Source organism: Eleutherodactylus coqui, chromosome 12, assembly GCF_035609145.1.
Source record: "Eleutherodactylus coqui strain aEleCoq1 chromosome 12, aEleCoq1.hap1, whole genome shotgun sequence".
NCBI classification, from domain to species: domain Eukaryota; kingdom Metazoa; phylum Chordata; class Amphibia; order Anura; family Eleutherodactylidae; genus Eleutherodactylus; species Eleutherodactylus coqui.
The window spans coordinates 125,107,735-125,129,984 of record NC_089848.1 but is presented as its reverse complement, the minus strand read 5'-3'; the positions used below and the strand labels follow the sequence as shown (position 1 = coordinate 125,129,984).

The 22,250-nt window shown below is 46.0% G+C and overlaps 1 protein-coding gene across 1 annotated transcript in view; it reads right to left on the bottom strand.

Moving 5' to 3' along the window:
• Window positions 1-22,250, bottom strand: part of MRC1 (mannose receptor C-type 1) — a 119,867-nt gene that overhangs the window by 69,234 nt on the left and 28,383 nt on the right. Inside the window, exons 4-9 of the mRNA XM_066585643.1 lie at window positions 10,969-11,130; window positions 10,613-10,726; window positions 8,914-9,057; window positions 6,624-6,806; window positions 2,393-2,550; window positions 1,617-1,730 (exon numbers count right to left, since the gene is read on the bottom strand). Of these exons, the coding sequence (XP_066441740.1) occupies window positions 1,617-1,730; window positions 2,393-2,550; window positions 6,624-6,806; window positions 8,914-9,057; window positions 10,613-10,726; window positions 10,969-11,130 (875 nt within the window). The remainder of the gene's footprint in view (window positions 1-1,616; window positions 1,731-2,392; window positions 2,551-6,623; window positions 6,807-8,913; window positions 9,058-10,612; window positions 10,727-10,968; window positions 11,131-22,250) is intronic.

The following is a 22,250-nucleotide window of genomic DNA, read 5'->3' as shown; positions in this document are numbered from 1 at the left end:
GCATATTAGCACATGTGCCCATGTGTTTTTGCTCTCAATTACATCTTCAAGAGTTCAATGGCAAAAGGTGTTTCTGTTAAGCAGATGCAATTGTATGTGTGAGTTTTAGGGTGCCTTCACATGGGGCGGAATATTCTACAGGATGCTGCGGAATATACGGAACAAAATCCACAGATTTTCACATGAAATTGCCATTAGAATTCTGCCATTTTAGATTCCATATCAAAATCCACTCTAGATATGCACACTTTTCTGCAGAGCTGAATATTCTGCTGCGTCCTGCGGAATATTCCATCCCATGTGAGAGTGCCCTTACAGTCGCCTTGCTCATTAAATAAAGGCACAAAAGGCTGGTTATTGACAAAAATTAGAAAGATTGATTATTGTGATCTGCCTCTTGATGCAACCAACTTTAAAGATGTATGAAGTTTAAAAAGGCTACAAGAACATTGCTAAAGACTCGCATATACTAAGCAATATATAGTGTCACAAGGGGATATTGGAGGAGCAGCTGCATTAGACTCTGCTTGCACATTGCTTTCAGAACTTGGCTTTTGAAAACTTGAGACAAAGCCCTGAGCTTTTGCCGCAGTTTTGCAAATTTCTCAGCAAACATTACCACAACGTGTGATTACATGCCTTATGTACCTGCAGGCAAAAGACAAAGCGTATTGCAGGGAACACACTGCAATGAATAGAAGTCCATTGGGTACCTCCACACACAAGAACCTACAAGACGGAATCCTAGGCTCTAGCTCCATATTGGGAAGCTACAGGGCTCGGCTGTGTGCACAGGTCCTTACAGCAGAAGTACCCAAACTATGAGTGATGGTCGGGGGTAGTGCTAAACTCAAGCAAGAACTTTTTAGGCTACACAATGACTTTGCCCATGGTACATGCCACGCAGCCAAACATCACACTATGGTCCTACTATATCGCATCCTAAAGTAGAAGAATTGGGTCATGTTGCAACTCAAAGGTTGCTGTGACTGTGACCTGAAAATTGCAAGAAAACCAAATTTGATGGATTTCTTACAATTGCGGGGTTGTGTTAACTAGCCAGTTACAATGTGACCACATTCACTTATCCTAAGATGCAATGTAGCATGTAGGCTTCTTCACATGGGCATGATTTAGGCCGTGATTATCACAGACACATAATGGGATGAAACGAAACCATTGATTTCATTAGCAGTATTCTTGTCCGTTAATAAGGATAGGACGCGCTATGGCAGGGAGCTTGCATTGCCCGGAAAAAAAGCACGGATCATGCGCAACTACGCTCTGTAGCGGTGAGTGTTGTTGCGCTTACACCCATGTGCATTTCCTTTTATTGTGTGATCTTCGTCCAGTGATGTATGCTAAAGCCATTATGTAACCCTAGGATAAGGCATATGTTTTTCTACATGCAAGCGCTATGACAGGACTTATCTTCCTGCTTTTTGAATAGGCAACCCCCCTCCCCCGAGGTATGCGCTAGTATGCTCTGTAGTGGCGAGTGTATTGGCGCATGCGCCCATCTGTTTAGGCCTCATTATAAAGTTCTATGAAAGACAATGAATGACTTCACAGAACTGGATATTCGGAGGCTTTCTCCCCCCTCTTCCATCCCGCACCTTATCACATCCCTGCTCCACACTTGCAGCTTGTTCATGATCCGTAGGCAGCGGTTTCCTCTTGCAAAGATATGGAAGCGTCCTCTCACACATCTTGTCTGCCCATTGTCCGTCCTGTATAAAAATGACAATTTTTTTATAAAAACACCAGATTTGAATTGATTGACGACTTGTTGCCATCTCCCTATGTAATGTCTAGTACTGCACCATCTATCAGGCGGAGTCTTTGGCGCAGAAGGTGGCACTTTATCTTCACTGTAGGGTAGATGCAGATGCAGACTTCTGTTTATAATATGTATTCCGGGGTGATATTTTCCAGTAGGCAATCATGATTCAGAATTCACACATGATTAACAATACTTTCCAGGACTTGGGGCACCCTGAGGGGAGGGTTTCCTAAAACCTGAAATACCCAACTCCAATACAAACTTAGCAATTGAAGAGAGAACATTTAGTTAAAGGGGTTGTATGAAGAGCACAACTCCTGCTTATATGCTAAGTAATGCAGGTTCCCCTACATAGGACTCCCCTTTATGCCCCGGTCTTGTGGAACTTCTGCCAACCTAGCATTACAGGACGGGCATTCTTGTGAAAGACCACCCTATAATACTACATTACCACTACAGGGGAAATATGTATCTGACCGTGACCTCCCCCAACAAAATCATCTGATTGCCGGGGTTGCAGAGAGTTTGACCCAGTGTGATCAGCTGCTCGCCCGTGGCCACACAGTCTAGGAGAGGTTCTGCATCTCGGCCGGGGTCACAATGTCCTACCTTAGCAGATAACGCCACACAGTCCTCTTGTTTGTTTGTCAGATGAGATGGCTCTCCTCTCTGCCATGTTGTATATGTCACTGGGGATCCGTCACTCCATTCAAAAAATAGCTGAGTCTTCAAGTCATTCAGTCCTATCCAGACATACTCTGCATCTCCTAGAGGAAAAACAAAAAATGTTGAAGTTTTGTCCCAGTAAAGCAGTGGTTCAGCATCATGCTGGTACCACTGACATGGGACCACGATATACAAGAGCTTCTGGATCACAGGTGAAAGAAATGCTATAGAAATTCTGTTATATATTGAACTAAATGGGATTGTTCCCAGCAAGAGAAACCACGTGATCTTGTAGATATGATACCTTTGAATGGCTAACAAAAATACATGATGTTACAGCGAGCTTGTGATCCTCTCGGGTTCTTCTTCAGGCTAGAAATGGAATAGATCTGAAGAGGCCTGGATAGTTATACACACTTATAACATACATACTTATGACAAGGCACAGGCATAGATGTGATTGGTTTGCACTTAAAAGGAATTCTGCAACGGAAAGCAAACTTTTTTTGTCCAGGCACTGATAGCGAAGTGAAAGTTTTATGGTCCCTGAATTACTGTTGGGGGAGGGGGGGGGGGGAGTTGTCAGGCCAGGAATGCTGCAATAGGTACACAGACATTTTTAACTAGACACTAATAAGGGATTATACGTTTATGGTCCCTGAATTACTGTTGTTGGGGGGTCACCAGGCCAGCAGTCTTATCTGTGCAATAAATGTCTCACACTTCCCATTCACGCATAAATCCTGGGGAACCATTTAACCCCGTATTCAGCGTGTCAAAGGTTGTTATCAATTTATATTCCCAAATTCTTCTGTGGTTTTGTGACTTGAAACCACCCTTCAATATCAAAACTCTCATATCCCCTATGTCATGTCCATGGTTAGAAAAGTGCTCCACCACAGGTAATTCTCTCTTTCTGTGTTTAATTGTGTGGCGATGAGATCTCATCCTCGCTCTCAGTTTTTGTCCTGTTTCCCCGATATAAAGCCCCCCAACAGGACATTCACTGCACATGATCAGGTACACAACATCAGACATGAAACATGTGAATGTCCCGGGATCTTATAGTCCCGCTGTGTGTTGGCATCCGTATCCTGTCCGCAGTCAGTATATGTGAGCAGGTCTTGCAGCTCCTTATATTACAGGGATAAGTTCCTTTTTTGGTTTTCAGGCGGTCATCCTTGTATAGGTATGATGGAGTTTCTTCACGGTTTTCCTTAGTATCTCTAGTTGCAGATTGTAGGTCACTACTAGAGGCACACGATTGTTTCTTTCCTTCTCCTCATATTGGAGTAGTTGATTCCTGGGGATCCTGGTGGCTCTGGTGATTTCTGGGTATACTGGTGGCTCTGGTGATTTGGTCATCAGTTGAGGTGGGATGGTAGCCCTGATTTAAAAATGTCCTTTTAAGATGGTACAAATGTTCCTCTCTGTTGGGTTGGAGTAGATCTGGTTGTATCTGATGGCCTGGCTGTAGACGAAGGACTTTTCGATGTGTTTAGGATGGAAACTGTCCCATCTGAGGTATGTAGGCCAATCAATTGGTTTTCGGTACAGGGATGTCTGTATTGGGTTGTTTGAAATCTATATGGTGGTGTCCAAAAAGTTGATTTCGGTATACGAGTAGCTTAATGTCAGGTTTATGGTGGGTGGAATGCATTGAATCTCTCATGGAATGTTATTAATTCTTGTTTGGTGTGGGTCCAGATGATCATGAAGTCATCAATATGGCGGAAGTAGGTCAATGGTTTGCTGGGGCAGGAGGACAGAAAGTCACTCTCCAGTTTTGTCATAAAAAGGTTGGCATATTGCGGCGCCATTTTACTGCCCATAGCAGTCCCGGTGAGTTGCAGGAATATCTCTTTGCCAAAGGAGAAATAATTGTGTGGGAGGAAGAATCTTGTGAATTGTAGCACTGCATCAGAGGCGACCCCATTGGCCTCAAGGTATGCCTGGCAGGCGGTCAGTCCATCTTCGTGTGGGATGTTGGAATACAAGGATTCCACATCCATAGTGTCATAAGTATGTATGTTATGAGTGTTTATAACTATTCATGCCTCTTCAGATCTAGTCTGTTATCATGCAGGGCGGCACGGGGTCCCGCGGTCGGCGCGCGTCGCTTTGGCGTCGGCTCTGGCAGCCTGGAGCTCTGTGTCGGGGCTCTCCCAGCGGCTTGGGGTGGCCGGTGGGCGGCGGCGTGGGCGTGTCCGCCCGTAGGGTGCCACCCGCACTCCTCCGTCCTTCTTATACAGCAGTGGGTGGAGTTGCCTCCTCCCACTCTCCGCCCCTGGGCGGAGCCTTGTGGTTAAAAGACTGGCAGTGATTTGAGCTCACTGCCAGTTTTTGGTTCTGCTTGCATCTAGTCAGGCTGTCTGCAGTTACCCTCAGCCAGTCCCTAGTTGTCTGTCAGCTCCTTCTAGTTGCCTATTGCTCAGTCTTGTTCCTGTTGGTTCTGTTAGCCTCTAGTCAGGTCTGTCTCAGTCTGCACTAGTTGCTAGTCAGTGTCCTGTCAGTTTGCCGGTGAGCTACACCTCCAGCCCTGCTTGTACTTGTAAGTTCTGTTGGTTTGTTCCACCTGCCTCTTCTGTCGGCACTCTGTCCCCCGGTAGTAGTTCCGTCTAGGTAGTCGCCAGGTCCCTAGCCAGAGCAGGGACCGCCGCCCAGTTGTCCGCCTGGGGTTAGCCAGGGCCGAGGCAAGTAGGCAGGGACAGTGGGGTGCGGGAAGTTCAGGGCACCCCACCTGGTGCTCGGGGGGCAGAGTGCCGTAACAAAGTCCATTTTTAGAAGAAGAACCCTGCGTTGATTCGCAAGCTCGCTATTACATCATGTATTTTTGTTAGCCATTAAAAGGTATCACATCTACAAGATTACGTGGTTTCTCTTGCTGGGAACAATCACATTTTGCTCTACTGGCTAACACGGTACCAGATCTTTGTTTTCATTATATATTGAACTGTGATGTTACAAGAACTTTCCACAATAAGGCAATCTTAAAGACTATTAATATATATATATATATATATATATATATATATATATATATATATATATATATATATATATATATATATATATATATATATATATATTATCTTCTGTTTTGCAAAGTTATTTCTAGACTGTGTGAAGTGCAAAGGGAGCACCTGTGATGTCAGTTACCGGATCTTAGCTCTGCCCCCTGATGACATGTTGGTGACATCATCACAGGTCCTTTATTCTCCTTGTGCACTGAATGAGGGATTATGGGTGGACTACATCCCCGACAAACCTCTGTAGCCTCAGTTGCTATGGATACAGCAGTATTTATTCTGAAAGTTTGTACCTGGTTGTTGCACACCTGTGTGGAGACTTAAATAAATGGTACCTCACAAATTTACACATACATAGCTCGTATGCTGACAGGACCTGTGATGATGTCACCGTCATTTGATCAGTCACATGGTCTCTGAGCCGAATGAGGGATTATGGGGGAACTACATTCCCCACAAACCCCTGTGGCCTCAGTTGCTATGGATACAGCAGTACTCAGTCTGACAGTTTGTAGTTTGTTGTGAGACAACTGGACACCTGTGTGGAGATTCCAATAAACCACAATCACACCTCACAAATATCTACAAACATAGCTGGTGGTGCTTACTGACCAACATCATTGAAGCACAGTCCTCCACCACTATCTTCACTTCTGAACATGACATCATGTCATCTCAAGTGCTAACGCTGCCAACACCAGTCCAGCCGTCATCTAACTGTCAACAGTTGTTTAGTATTGAAACAAACTGTCACTGTCGCTCAAACATGTCACCACAGAGGGTTCAATGCCACCGTGAAGCTGATGCAGCTTACATGACACAGTGACAAGCCAGCTGAAGTTTGTGAATCTCGTGCAGCAGATATGCGAAAGCTACAAGCAAACAAATCTCCTCAGCGAGTTGCTGAAATTTGTAATCACATGCAGCTAATATACGAAAGCAACACAGCAGACCTGTGTGTGTGTGTGACATTCATGTAGCAGAGCTGTGTGTGTGAGGTGCATGTAGCAGAGCTGTTTATGTGACGTGCATGTAGCAGAGCTGTTTATGTGACGTGCATGTAGCAGAGCTGCGTGGCGCATTGCACCACCAGAAACACTGGTACTATAATTTCCTAATAATTACTAGTATGTATTACTACTTACCAAACCCAAACTGTGAGGTAATAAAGCTCGATTCTTCAATGTTGTGCAAACTTGCAAGATCCCCTTCTTCTTTTCTGCAAGATAACACTGCGTCCTTCCAAATCTTATTTTCTTTAAGCAGAGTATAACAGAATCCGTTATAGGGTATCCAGGAGGCCGGGCAAGAGATGGGGTCATTAATCCCTGTACCAAGATAGAAGAGCATGTATAACTAGATACGTTTGTAGCGAGCACATTCTCATTAAGTTCTCTATAAAACTAAGTCTGTATTTACATGGACAAGTACAATACTGATTACAGAAACTTGGACTGATATCACATCGGTGAACATCCTATTTGCTATGTGAGAAAAACACATTGCACCACATCGCCGTACATGCAAATTTCAAAATCACATTATTTCAATAGGAAAAATAAAAAAATCACATCGCACTTGCATGAAAAACGCATCTGCATGCGAGTGAGATGGGATATTCTTTTTGTGGTCTCATAGAAAATAATGGACGAGATTGCCAAAGAACAGCACATGTTCTATGGTACGTACACTCTTGCCTCATGATAAAGTGGTGGGAAGACTCACAATTAGACTTGTCCATTAATGTTTTTGCTTTTTTTGCAAAAAAAACCCAACAATTTTCTGTGCTGCAAATGAATACAATAACTGTAAGAGATGTGAGATAGCTGTATGCTGAACTGACTTGTCATAGCAAAATGGCATTATCATGTCAGAGCTTGGGTCACCGAACCATCTTTCAATCCCCTGGTGGTCCTTCATTACTAAACCATAACTCCTAAACCAATTAAGTGGAACTTCTGTCCTGTAACTTTCCCAAAAATCTTTGGAGAATCTGGTTACATACCGTAAGTTTGCCTTACCTCTTCTCGTGTATTTAATTCCTTTATTAGCAAACCGCTAAAGATCTGATGTACAAAATGTGTTCTTTTAATATATTTCTTAAAAACAGCGCCTCACTTGCCAATAGGCTATGGTTGGCATTGCAACATAGCCCCTTTCAAATCAATGCAGCTAAGCAGCTATTCCAGACCTGATGCTTCCATACACATTAGAGGTTAGTCACCCAAACCTGCCAATAACAGTGGGGCCAGACAACTCTCCCATGTATATGGGAGCCACTCAACTTTCCCCTTACAAGTTGGGGCTGGTCATGATGATCTGGGCTGAATAAAAAAGAAAAAGTAGATGGCAGTAATCAGAGGAGATGTCACCTGTGATCACTGGAGGTAACGGCACTCTAATCATTATCACTGTGTGGAGGTGGGATCTACTATTATGTAGAAGTATTCTATTACTGTGAGGCAGTCTTTAAGAGGCACTATTACAGTGAGGGGATACACAGGACATGGCTTGGGGTACATGGGATGTGACCTAAGAAATTTGCTACAGCACACAAGCTCTTAGACACAAGTTGTTCCTCTTTTCATTGCTGCAAAGTTGAGAGATAATTTAACTCCTTAATTTAACTCCTTAAAGGGGTTGTCCCGCAAAATAAAGTAAAGTTAAACACTTCTGTATGGCCATATACATGCACTTGGTAATATACATCGTACATGAAATATGTGCCATACAGAAGTTATATACTTACCTACAGGGGGTCCCCCCCCCTCCTGTGTTGGCGTCCCCGATGCCATGGCGCAGACCAAAGTACTCCTCTGGTTGCTGGAACAGTCGCGCTTGCGCAGAGACGAATCCTCTTCAGGATGGTCCGTGCGCACGAGCTGCGTCCTGACTCCTCCCTCGGCCGTCCTCTTCTCCGCGTCATCGCGTTGCTCCGCCTCCGCCACGTGGTGCCAATCAGCCAATGAGGTGGCTGGAATCAGCAGTGGAGCGCACACGGCAGAAGAACACCCACGGTGCACCATGGGAGAAGACCCGCGGTGCACTGTGGGAGAAGTCCAGCGGCGCCATCTTGGACAGAAGATTTTTAAGTTGCTGAAAGGGGATCCAGGTAAGAGAATTTTTTTTTTAAATGTAACACATGGCTGCGGTATTCCCTTTGAGGAACTGGGGGACTGGGCAAAAAACATTTTTAAGCTTTTGGCGTGGGACAACCCCTTTAATTTAACTCCTTAACACAGGACCACTCAGCCAAGCAGAACGTTCATGTGTATGATGGAGCCAGAGAGAACTGTTGTCCAATGAAGGGTCATTTGTCTGACAGTTGTTGAAGATGATGGACAACTTTATCCATAGACAATGCTTTTCTAATTTCAGACAATCCCTCATTCTTAAACTCACCAGAGGCATTTGTTTGTAAAGTCTTTTTCCTACCTGAAGGGGGAACATAAGATGCAGAGCTGTTGCCTTTTTTGCAGATATACCCCAGTTTTTGGGCACACTCTTTGCTTTCCCATTTGCCACTTTTTCCAGGATTTAGTGTCACACAGTTTATTCCCGGTTCTGTCGATGGATTTCCTATGACAAATGACAAAATATTTACAGCACAATAACTTCACTTGAGTTTTCGAGAATGTTCATCTCCATGAATCTGTAAGAGGGGTAGGGTTTATAATTGTTTAATGATACTGTATTTTCCCAATAATAAGCCTTCCCCAAAAATAAGCCCTAGCTACACTACATGTAAAAAAAACACCAAAACAATACTCACCTAGCAGCCGCCATTCGGGTCCCTCGCGCTGGTCTCTCTCGCTGCTGCAGGCTTCCATGTTTTCTGGCACGCCAACAGATCAGTTCTTCCTGGTAGCAGGGCTTGAATACCCCGCTTTCAGCAAGCTAATGCTCTGATTGGGTAATCGAGCACTGTGCCAGCCAATGAAAACCGGCGCTTGATTAACCAATCACAGCCATTCAATTATGTAATTCAATGAATGGCTGTGATTGGTTAAATGAGCTCCGGCTCTTTTTGGCTGACGTGGCACTTGATCAGAGCATTAACTTGCTGGGGGTGGGGTATTCAAGCCCTGCTACTAGGGAGAACTGTTCTGTGGGCATGCAGGAAGACACAGAAGCCTGTAGCATCGATGGAGACAAGCATGATGGACCTGAACGCTGGCTGCTAGGTAAGTATTATAAGACTCCCTCGAAAATAAGACACTGTGCCTCTTTTGAATAAAAAATTAATATAAGGCAGTGTTTTATTTTCAGGAAACATAGTAGTATGATGTCATTTTTGTTTGGTAAATGGTACTATCTCTGTAAGAGGGGGCGGGAATGGAGGAACAGAGCTGAGGAGGAAGAAGAGACAGGAAGCAGTTAAATGAGGGGCTTGGTGCAGGATGGAGGTTGAAGCAGGAGTCTCCCCTGGTGTATTGAAGTTGCAGATACAGTCCTAAGGATGGGTCCCTCTAGGAGAAAGAGATACAACCATTAAAAACTTGCAGAGTATTCAGAGAGAAGCTAAGTTATGGACAGAGGAAAAAGGAGTCTCTCCAAATTTGTGCTACAAGGTTGTAGCAATTGTTCTACGGGCAGTTTTCCTCTGGTGAACAGGGAAAGGAGTACTGAAGTCATGCCAAGTTATTCCTCTGTTCCCTCCACTCTAACGACAGTGAACTTGTGACAGCAGGCCTGAAGAGAGTCATTCCTGGTCATCCAGGTGTAGAATTGTTACAGGTGTCCCATGCTAATGGACCAAAAGACTGTTTAGTGAGACAATTATCATTTATTGCTGATACTGGTCAACCAGTCTTGGACTCTGAGTAACAACTGTTCATATGGACACTTGGACATCATTGACAGACCGAGATACACCAGGCCACAAGTTACTGTTTTCCTGTTTAATAGTTAATAAAGCGTTATTTGTTCAGCAATGGTGACTCCTGTGCTCTGATTCCGTTAGGCTGACATTGACCCCGAAAACTGGGAAAGCCCCAAACCCGTTACCTGTGGTTCCTCACACATCTGCCACTCACAACATATATTGTAAGCAATTAAATTGACCTATTTATTAAATGTGGACTTGATAAGTAGATCTTTATAAAGTACAACCAAAATCAACCTCAATATTCACCTGGAACCCAGTTCAGATACCGAAAAGGACCTCCACTGTCCCATCGCCAGCCAGCATTAAAATCCAGACTATTGAGTCCTATCCATAGGCCTGTGGTAAGGGTATTTGTCAACCCTATAAAATAAAAGTAATTAACGTAATCAATAATATACAGTGTAGCTCTAGAAGATAGCATAGGGATAGCATATCAATTAGACATGTAGGTATCACCTACTCTACACATAGTGGACGACACTATTGGATCCTAATAGTTGGAAAATATTTTTGACAGATGTCCATCTCCATTCATCACACACATTATATTTGTGTAGATCTTGAATGTATCCCTTCCGATTCCACTGTATCTTGGTTCTTACCTGAGATGAATGACTGTTCGTGTAGCTCGGTTATACTCAGCAGTTCTGCATCTTGTTGCTGGCAGCTTCTTCTGGCTTGGTACCACGTGAGGGCCGAATCAGCATTAATCTGATAGTCGACACCAATAACGGAATCCGTTGTCCAAAAGCCGTCAGACGAAGCTGGGGAGAAAACATTGAGTGTTTTATTGATCTCTTTCTTGACAGTCTGATATACTCGGATATACTCTACCTGCTGCTACATTCTATGACTGGAGGACTCTAGAAGATCAGATGAGCTCTAGATTTGTCTTTAGGCATAACAAGCCTGTACTGATAGGTGTCATAAATGGATTTACAGACCATGAAAGCAGACCATGCAAGTGCCATGGGTCCGTTGGAGAGAGGGGCCAAGCTGAGGTTGACTGTTTTAATAAGCGATCAGATCGAGTGCATACGTCTTGCACCGTAAGCAAACTAAGGTATGAAGAATTAACTCAAAAACTATGAAAAGAAGATGAGGATCAACAAGCACAAAAATCTCAGGTCCTCAGGTAGTTAGTGTTGTTAATCCACACTATAGAGGTCCTATTTTGTTACGGGGTCCCCTTAACTTTATGGCATCCCCTGGGTTCCAGTGCAAATTCTGGCCACTGATTTCACACTATGGTAAATCAGATCTAACAGTTTTTATCTGTATAATATTATAAGTATATGTCTAGCGTTATTACAACGTTCTGGAATAATAATGACAACCTCTAATGCATCACACCGGTTGGGTCTTCTCCACTCTGCATGTCAAGTCTATTACATATCTTTAAAGTAATCTGGGGGGTGGGCAATTCATCGATACAACCATCCAGCTTCTCACATCCTAATAATTCGCTCCCTCTCAAACTCTGTTAACTGGGTGAAATCTTTTCAAGTGTTTCATAGAGGCGTCTAGTGGTCAACAAGCTCTACAGAAGCAGAAAAAGAGGTCATTTACAGTCTCTCATTTACAGGAGTCTCTCAGAGCCTTTATATAGGCCAAGTGTGAAACCACTTTTAGGCCTCTTGTGGCAAGACTGTTCATCTAATCACCCACAGCTCTAATGATTTGTACATCTACCTGAGATACAAGCCGAGGTTTACAGCAAAATGACAACTACTTCTAGGTGCTTGATTTTTTTTTTACAATGAATGTAGCATACAGCATGATTACACTTTACCTTCAAGCTCTAAACCAGTTCTAAACTTTGAGTCTGTCCCCAACAGTGAGGCGAAGTACAATTCTTGATGAGGCATTGCAAGCCACCTAAGCACCTTAGGTTCAGTAGGACAGACCTGCTGTTATAGGATATGGTACTTCTACCTTGGCAGAGGTGCTATATCAGAGATGGGTCAGTCTGGTAGGATATTCTCCAGCGTGAGATTGCTCTTGTAATTTCTTTATTGCTGCAGAAGAGGCAGGATCACAGAACATTACTTCAGAAGCGTAGGTGATCCAGGGATTTATTCTGTCTGCCGGATTGGAGTCAGGAAATAATTTTATCCCTAAAATGAGGAAAATTGGCTTCCAACTCATGGGGTTTATTTTGCCTTTCTCTGGTTAAAGATTGGACAAACAGTCTTAACTGGATACTACTAAGTACCATGCTGACTCGGGATACTGTGACTAACACTATCATTGGTGCTGCTATTAGGACTAGAGATGAGCGAGCACCAAAATGCTCGGGTGCTCGTTACTCGAGACAAATTTTTTGCGATGCTCGAGGGTTCGTTTCGAGTAACGAACCCCATTGAAGTCAATGGGCAACCCCAGCATTTTTGTATATCGCCGATGCTCGCTAAGGTTTTCATTTGTGAAAATCGGGGCAATTCAAGAAAGTGATGGGAACGACACAGAAACGGATAGGGAAGGCAAGGGGCTACATGTTGGGCTGCATCCCAAGTTCCCAGGTCCCACTATTAAGCCACAATAGCAGCAAGAGTGCCCCCCCCCAACAACTTTTACATCTGAAAAGCCCTCATTAGCAATGCATACCTTAGCTAAACACCACACTACCTCCAACAAAGCACAATCACTGCCTGCATGACACTCCGCTGCCACTTCACCTGGGTTACATGCTGCCCAACCGCCCCCCCTCCCCCCCACGACCCAGTGTCCACAGCGCACACCAAACTGTCCCTGCCCAGCCTTCAGCTGCCCTCATGCCACGCCACCCTCATGTCTATTTATAAGTGCGTCTGCCACAGGAAAAGCAGGCACACACTGCAGAGGGTTGGCATGGCTAGGCAGCGACCCTCTTTAAAAGGGGCGGGGCGATAGCCCACAATGCTGTACAGAAGCAATGAGAAATCCAATCCTGTGCCACCTCCATCTGGAGCTGCACACGTGGGCATAGCAATGGGGAACCTATGTGCCACACACTATTCATTCTGTCAAGGTGTCTGCATGCCCCAGTCAGACCGCGCTTTTTTAATTTTAGTCACAGGCAGGTACAACTCCGCAATGGGAATTCCGTGTGCACCCACAGCATGGGTGGCTCCCTGGAACCCACCGGCGGTACATAAATATATCCCATTGCAGTGCCCATCACAGCTGATGTAATGTCGTGCTTAATGCAGGTGGGCTTCGGCCCACACTGCATGCCCCAGTCAGACTGGGGTTCTTTAGAAGTGGAAACAGATGCATTTACAACTCCCTGTGGACCCACAGCATGGGTGGGTGCCAGGAAGCCACCGGCGGTACATAAAAATATCCCATTGCATTGCCCAACACAGCTGAGGTAGTAATGTCATGTTTAATGCAGGTGGGCTTCGGCCCACACTGCATGCCCCAGTCAGACTGGGGTTCTTTACAAGTGGAAACAGATGCATTTACAACTCCCTGTGGACCCACAGCATGGGTGGCTCCCTGGAACCCACCGGCGGTACATAAATATATCCCATTGCATTGCCCATCACAGCGGATGTAACGTCAGCTGTAATGCAGGTGGGCTAAAAATTAATTTGATGACACTGTAGGCGAGGGCCCACAAAAATTGGTGTATCAACAGTACTAATGTACCTCTGAAAAATTGCCCATGCCCAACCAAAAGGGCAGGTGAAACCCATTAATCGCTTTGGTTAATGTGGCTTAATTGGTAACTAGGCCTGGAGGCAGCCCAGTTAAAATAAAAATTGGTTGAGGTGAAAGTTTCAACGCTTTAATGAGCATTGAAACGTATAAAAATTGTTTAGAAAAATTATACGACTGAGCCTTGTGGGCCTAAGAAAAATTGCCCGTTCGGCGTGATTATGTTAGGTTTCAGGAGGAGTAGCAGGAGGAGGAGGAGGAGGAATATTATACACAGATTGATGAAGCAAAAAGGTCCCCGTTTTGGATGGTGATAGAGAACGATGCTTCCATCCGCGGGTGCAGCCTACGTATTGCTTAGGTATCGCTGCTGTCCGCTGGTGGAGAAGAAAAGTCTGGGGAAATCCAGGCTTTGTTCATCTTGATGAGTGTAAGCCTGTCGGCACTGTCGGTTGACAGGCGGGTACGCTTATCCGTGATGATTCCACCAGCCACACTAAACACCCTCTCCGACAAGACGCTAGCCGCAGGACAAGCAAGCACCTCCAGGGCATACAGCGCGAGTTCAGGCCACGTGTCCAGCTTCGACACCCAGTAGTTGTAGGTGGCAGAGGCGTCACGGAGGATGGTCGTGCAATCGGCTACGTACTCCCTCACCAACCATCCTTTTACAGTGCTCCCGCCGACTCAGCCTTGACTGGGGACCGGTGACACAGTCTTGCTGGGGAGCCATAAAGCTGTCAAAGACCTTAGAAAGTGTTCCCCTGCCTGCGCTGTACATGCTGCCTGATCTCTGCGCCTCCCCTGCTACCTGGGCCGCGGAAATGCGCCTTCGGCCACTAGCGCTGTCGGATGGGAAGTTTACCATCAGTTTGTCCACCAGCGCCCTGTGGTATAGCATCATTCTCGAATCCCTTTCCTCTTCGGGAATGAGAGTGCAAAGGCTTTCCTTATACCGTGGATCGAGCAGTGTGTACATCCAGTAATCCGTAGTGGCCAGAATGCGTGTAACGCGAGGGTCACGAGAAAGGCATCCTAACATGAAGTCAGCCATGTGTGCCAGGGTACCTGTACGCAACACATGGCTGTCTTCACTAGGAAGATCACTTTCAGGATCCTCCTCCTCCTCCTCTGGCCATACACGCTGAAAGGATGACAGTCAAGCTGCATCTGTACCCTCAGCAGTGGGCCAAGCTGTCTCTTCCCCCTCCTCCTCATGCTCCTCCCCCTCCTCATCCTCCTCCTCCTCTGGCCATACACGCTGAAAGGATGACAGGCAAGCAGCATCTGTCCCCTCAGCAGTGGGCCAAGCTGTCTCTTCCCCCTCCTCCTCATGCCCCTCCCCCTCCTCCTCAGCGCGCTGAGATATAGACATGAGGTTGCTCTGACTATCCAGCGACATACTGTCTTCCCCCGCCTCCGTTTCTGATTCCAAAGCGTCTGCCTTTATGCTTTGCAGGGAACTTCTCAAGAGGCATAGCAGAGGAATGGTGACGCTAATGATTGCAGCATCGCCGCTCACCACCTGGGTAGACTCCTCAAATTTTCCAAGGACCTGGCAGATGGCTTCCCAGCAGGCCCACTCTTCTGTAAATAATTGAGGAGGCTGACTCCCACTGCGCCACGCAAGTTGGAGTTGGTATTCCACTACAGCTCTACGCTGCTCATAGAGTCTGGCCAACATGTGGAGCGTAGAGTTGCACTGTGTGGGCACGTCGCACAGCAGATTAAACCGATGTTGCAGTATCCGCAGGGTGGCAGCGTCCGTGTGGGATTTGCGAAAATGTGCGCAGAGCTGGCGCACCTTTCCGAGCAGGTATGACAAGTGGGGGTAGCTTTTCAGAAAGCGCTGAACCACCAAATTAAAGACATGGGCCAGGCATGGCACGTGCGTGAGGCTGCCGAGCTGCAGAGCCGCCACCAGGTTACGGCCGTTGTCACACACGACCATGCCCGGTTGGAGGCTCAGCGGCGCAAGCCAGCGGTCGGTCTGCTCTGTCAGACCCTGCAGCAGTTCGTGGGCCGTGTGCCTCTTATCTCCCAAGCTGAGTAGTTTCAGCACGGCCTGCTGACGCTTGCCCACCGCTGTGCTGCCACGCTGCGCGACACCGACTGCTGGCGACGTGCTGCTGCTGACACATCTTGATTGCGAGACAGAGGTTACGTAGGAGGAGGAGGAGGAGGGTGGTTTAGTGGAGGAAGCATACACCCCCGCAGATACCACCACCGAGCTGTGGCCCGCAATTCTGAGGGTGGGTAGGACGTGAGCGGTCCCAGGCTCTGACTCTGTCCCAGCCTCCACTAAATTCACCCAATGTGCCGTCAGGGAGATATAGTGGCCCTGCCCGCCTGTGCTTGTCCACGTGTCTGTTGTTAAGTGGACCTTGGCAGTAACCGCGTTGGTGAGGGCGCGTACAATGTTGCGGGAGACGTGGTCGTGCAGGCCTGGGACGGCACATCGGGAAAAGTAGTGGCGACTGGTAACCGAGTAGCGCGGGGCCGCCGCCGCCATCATGCTTTTGAAAGCCTCCGTTTCCACAAGCCTATACGGCAGCATCTCTAGGCTGATCAATTTTGCAATGTGCACGTTTAACGCTTGAGCGTGCGGGTGCGTGGCGGCGTACTTGCGCTTGTGCTCAAACTGTGGCGCTAGCGACGTCTGGACGCTATGCTGAGAGACATTGCTGGATGGGGCCGAGGACAGCGGAGGTGAGGGTGTGGGTGCAGGCCGGGAGACGGTACTGCCTGTGTCCTCAGAGGGGGGTTGGATCTCAGTGGCAGGTTGGGGCACAGGGGGAGAGGCAGTGGTGCAAACCGGTGGCGGTGAACGGGCATCATCTCACCTTGTGGGGTGCTTGGCCATCATATGCCTGCGCATGCTGCTGGTGGTGCCTCGCCAGCTGATCTTGGCGCGACAAAGGTTGTACACCACTGTTCGTCGGTCGTCAGGCGTCTTTGTGAAAAACTGCCACACCGTAGAGCACCTTGACCTCTGCAGGGAGGCATGGCGCGAGGGGGCGCTTTGAGAACCAGTTGGTGGATTATTCGGTCTGGCCCTGCCTCTACCCCTGGCCACCGCACTGGCTCGGCCTGTGCCCGCACCCTGACTTGGGCCTCCGCGTCCTCGCCCGCGTCCACGTCCTCTAGGCCTACCCCTACCCCTCAGCATGGTGTATTAGCAGTAGTGCAGAAACAGAACGCTGTAATTAAATGTGCCGCTTATTGGCCTGTGGTTGGAGGCTGACTTCGTTTACGGAACCCCAGGAAATAATTTGGCGCACGCCTTCTGTAACACTTAGCTGGCTGCGTATTTATTTGGAGAACTACTACCCCCAGCAGACACGGACCCAGAACACTGAGCACAGTGACAGGCAGGCCAAATAGATTTTTTTCCAATATTTTTTTGAAAAGGCCCACTGCCTATATTCAATCTATAATATATGTATTCTGGCCCTGCCTACACAATTCTGTCCCTGGAGTATTACTGCAGGGCGCAATGCTCTGCACGGCCGATATACAAAAAAAAAAAAATGTGTAACACTGCTAAAAGCAGCCTCCACACTACTGCACACGGTTAGATGTGGCCCTAAGAAGGACCGTTGGGGTTCTTGAAGCCTACAATAACTCCTAACGCTCTCCCTGCCTCCACACTTCTGTCCCTGTAGTATTACTGCAGGGCGCAATGCTCTGCACGGCCGATATACCAAAAAAAAAAAAAAGTGCAACACTGCTAAAAGCAGCCTCCACACTACTGCACACTATTAGATGTGGCCCTCAGAAGGACCGTTGGGGTTCTTGAAGCCTACACTAACTCCTAACACTCTCCCTACAGCAGCTCCAACACTATAGCACTGTTCTTCAGCTATTTCACAATGCATCTGTGGCGAGCCGCGGGAGGGGCCGATTTATATACTCGGGTGACATCTGATCGCCCCAGCCACTCACTGCAGGGGGTGGTATAGGGCTTGAACGTCGCAGGAGGAAGTTGTAATGCCTTCCCTGTCTTTCAATTGGCCAGAAAAGCGCGCTAACGTCTCAGAGATGAAAGTGAAAGTAACCCGAACATCGCGTGGTACTCGTTACGAGTAACGAGCATACCGAACACGCTAATACTCGAACGAGTATCAAGCTCGGACGAGTACGTTCGCTCATCTTTAATTAGGACGTTATGGCCCCCAATGTATCAAAAGAAAATAAAAAAGTTGTCCGCACTCCGCAGTGCTTTTTACCCATTTTGCAATCTGGTTGTGGGTTTGCCGGCTGCTGCTCTCCGAACCACGGATTCCCTCCGGGACATAAGGGTACCTCTACAGAACACACCAGGACTTCGGGTGCCAGCAGGTCGGTCATCTTTAGGCACCCCCTCCCCCGATTACACCAGGTAAGTCCCTCCATTTTCATTGGCTCTTCTTTCACTCAATTTGTTCCATCTACATTAAGTAGTTGTCCAATTGATATTTATTTTGGTCCCCCAGGGAATTCCTTGCGGAGGAGGGAAAAAAATGGAGAGAGACTGAGAAGCCATTCTTTTTTCCTGCACACCTATCCCCTTTATCTCTAACCAGTTTCCAACTGCCATATAGCTTCTTGAAGTCACACTGATCTCCTACAGTAAGATGCAGAGAGGTATTGTCCCTACTTGGTGCCTCATTGAACTTCTAAAGGTGGCCATACATCTTATGTATCTTTTGAACAAACACTTGTTTGGAGGATAGCTATTCCTTCCCTTTTCTTGCAAACTTTTTGTGGAAGATTTGGGAAACCCCCCATGCATATTAGATAGTTGGACAGTAACAACAAAATTGTCAGATTCTCCCAATTTACACCTATGCATTTGTTTACAGTTTTAAAATGATGTAAAATTAATTTTAAAAAAATCTTTTCTCACGTAGTTCAGAAGCTTCCTGTCCAGTAGTGGAGCCCTAGTTACTACCACTCAGACCACAGACGAAACCGGCGAGTGGTCACATGCCGTTCATTTTGCCAATCATAAGCTTTAACCCATTTAGGACCAACCACTGTATATATACGGCGGCTGGTGCTGGGCTTAAAGGACCACCGATCGTAAAAATACGGCGGTGCTCTAAGCCTCCTGCCTCTGCAATCAGTCAGAGGAAGGTACCGGTTATCAGCTGTTAGTGACAGCTGATAACCTGGAGCAGAAGGCAGGAGGGGTTTTTAACCCTTCCTGCCTTCTGATTCCCCGATATACAGTACTCAATGAACACTGTCGGGGCAAAGTGAAAGTAAGAAGTTCTTTCACTACGGGAGCCTCGGGGGGTCATGTGACCTCCCGGGATTCCCTGCTACTGCAGAGCTGGAGGGTCAGACTAGACCCTGGCAGCTCTGCAGGTGACTAATGTCACCACAGGGGTTGCTATCCCCTGCAACTGGGGATCCTATGGACTGCCCAGCTACAGTGGGAAAATGTCAAATAAAGTTAAAAAAAAAAAAAGTGAGTGTCCCCCAGAGGTCTTATATGACGTCATGGGGGACACAGATAGTAAAAAACACAATTACATACATAAGTAAAACAAAATAACAGAATAAAGCAACAAAACATACATAAAAAAGGGAATAACACAAAGCAGACGCCAACAAAAACCGTCACCGTATGCGCCCTATAAACCAAAACCATACATACTATATATCAAAACCTCCGAAATAAATAGAGGAACCCATTTCCATATTTTATTTTAGTGTAAATATAAAAATAATTTTTTTAAAAACTATAAATGTTAAAAAAATCATTTTTTTTAGCATTTTACCCCCAATAAAACTAAAAAACGGAAAAAAAAAGTCAGTGAAAAAGATATTAAAAAAATAGTCCTATATGTCACGGAAAAAAAAACGCAGCAAAAATAATTTTGGTAGCTAAAGGAAAAAAAATAGAGCAGTAAAACCGCCACATGGGTAAAATCCCTAAAAAGTGTCTGGTCCTTAAGGTACAAAACAACCTGGTCCTTAAGGGGTTAATTGTGAATCTTCCATGGCTGCTTAAGCCCATTATTATATTGTGCATGTGATTTCTCAGCCAATCATAGGATTTAATAGCCATGGATGACTCAACAATGAAACTTATGATTAGCCAAAGGTTACATACACAATATATGGTATGGGCCCACCTGCCAGCTTCTTCCAGACTTTGAGTGGCAGGGACTAGAGCTTCAGTGCTAGAGAGGAAACTGCTGGAATAAGTGAGTATACATTTTTGATCTTTATTGTACACCATTTTAGCCTGTAACTATTTTTTAGGTCCTGGAAAACCCAATTAAGAGAGAAGAGTTCATCCATTGGGAGAAAGATTTGATGGCAAAAGCAATATGCCATCTACAAAGGACAAATGTGTGGGTAGAAGCGTCCACAAATGTAATGGCTAATAGCCAGAGGTGGCAAGCATGATGACCAGCAGATTGCTACTCAGGCTTAATTTTACTAAAAAAATGGCTGTCTTTGTAAGATGACCCTTTTAAAAAAGAACCTAATTTTGGCATTAAGAGTTATGGAAAACTTTGCGCATGTAAAATTAATAAACACATATCTTACTAAGTCTCTGCAGGAAAAAATTATGCACCTACCTGTTTTTTTGCAGTTAGTACTTCTTCTCATGCATATAGAAAGTGTCATACTTGGTTCGCAGGCTCTTATTCATTCAGGTTTCTAGCTTGGGGGCATTCGCAGCACTGATCAGCTGGTCTCTTTCATAAACATGTACAAGCTCAGCTCCCCCTACCCTCTCCTGTTTCAGAGGTTGTGTAGCATAACCATGCCCACTCAATACTACACAGCTATCTCATGCTCTCTCTAAGTAGCTGTCAGTCCATTCCGCCTCACTACTGATAAGAGCACAAAATTCACTCAGAGTGCATTGAATGGCTGTGATTGGTTCATCGAGCACTGGCTCTGATTGGCTGAGCCATGATGCTCAAGAACCAATCACAGCCAGAGGTTCCGGAAGGTGGGGATTTTGAACCTCCAAACCAGGAAGCGCTTGTTGAAAAGTACAAGCAAGTCTGCCAGAGGAGACATGAGGTGGAGCTGACAGCACCTCTTAATTGATGTATTCTTTCTTTTTAATGCAGATAGGGCTTATTTTAGGGCTTTTACAGTAGGATTTCCTACTGTAAAAGTTGCATCACAGCGCATGAATTCCACGTTTTTGTGCGATGTGATGCAAGACAAAGGAAGGGTCCATAGGAAAACATGGGCTATAAAACAGCAAATCGCAGCTGTGTAGAGCATTCCGCGATTTTGTATTTTCACAAATGTAGCAGACTACAAAGCATCGCTCCTGTGAGAGAACCCATTGGAAAGCATGGGCTTCATACATGTGATTTGTAGCACTGCCGCATCGCAAAACAAATCATGCGATTTTGTTGCCCGTGCAAAAGCGACCTAAATGATGTTTGCAGAAGCATTGATACCAATTAGCTGGTAAATAAACATGATGAATGAAAACAGCCATTGAGTGAGTTACTGTTCTTACTACGGCCAAATGAAGCCACTAGCAAAAGTGAAGTTATTCTGCTTGGAAAAACTTGTCATATTGTGGCCAAAGATTATTTTAGAAAATGAAGCCCTAGAGAGCCGAGCAGAAACCAATCATCTGCTGGTTCCCTGTGGAAGAGGAGGAAACCACAATGACATTGTGACACGTGAAAGGATTTCGTTTTGTCGACTATTGTTTACTCTGAGCCTTTTCCTCAGCTGCAATCTGGTCCGCTAAACAGGCAGAACAGGAAAAAGGAAGCCACTCACTTTCTAACTGAACCGGAAGGTTCAGCAGAATGCCAGGCTAGAAAAAAGTCACTGCTAATTTTTACTTTTACGCTCTTTGTCAAAAAAATCCAGCACCTAAAACGAGTTGTCATTTTGCTGCAGATCTCGTCCTGCAATTCAATCTCAGGCAGATCTGTAAATGATGAGAGTTGTAGTGATTAGATGGATGGTCTTGTCAGCGGAGGCCCTAAAAGTGGTTCCCCCCTTGGCCTATAAGAGGCTCTCGGAGGCTCCTTGCGTGTAGTGACCTCTTCTTCCACTTGTAGAGCTTGTTGACCGCTAGATGCCTCTCTGATACAATCAAAGAGATTTCGCCCCGTTACCAGAGTCTGAGAGGGGCGCATTATTGGGATGTGAGAAGCTGGATGGTTGTATTGATGAATTGCCCCACCGGGCCGTTCTGACCAGACTGTTAGGGAGGTGATTGTCTAATTGTTCAACAAGCACAAGGAGTTTCAACTGT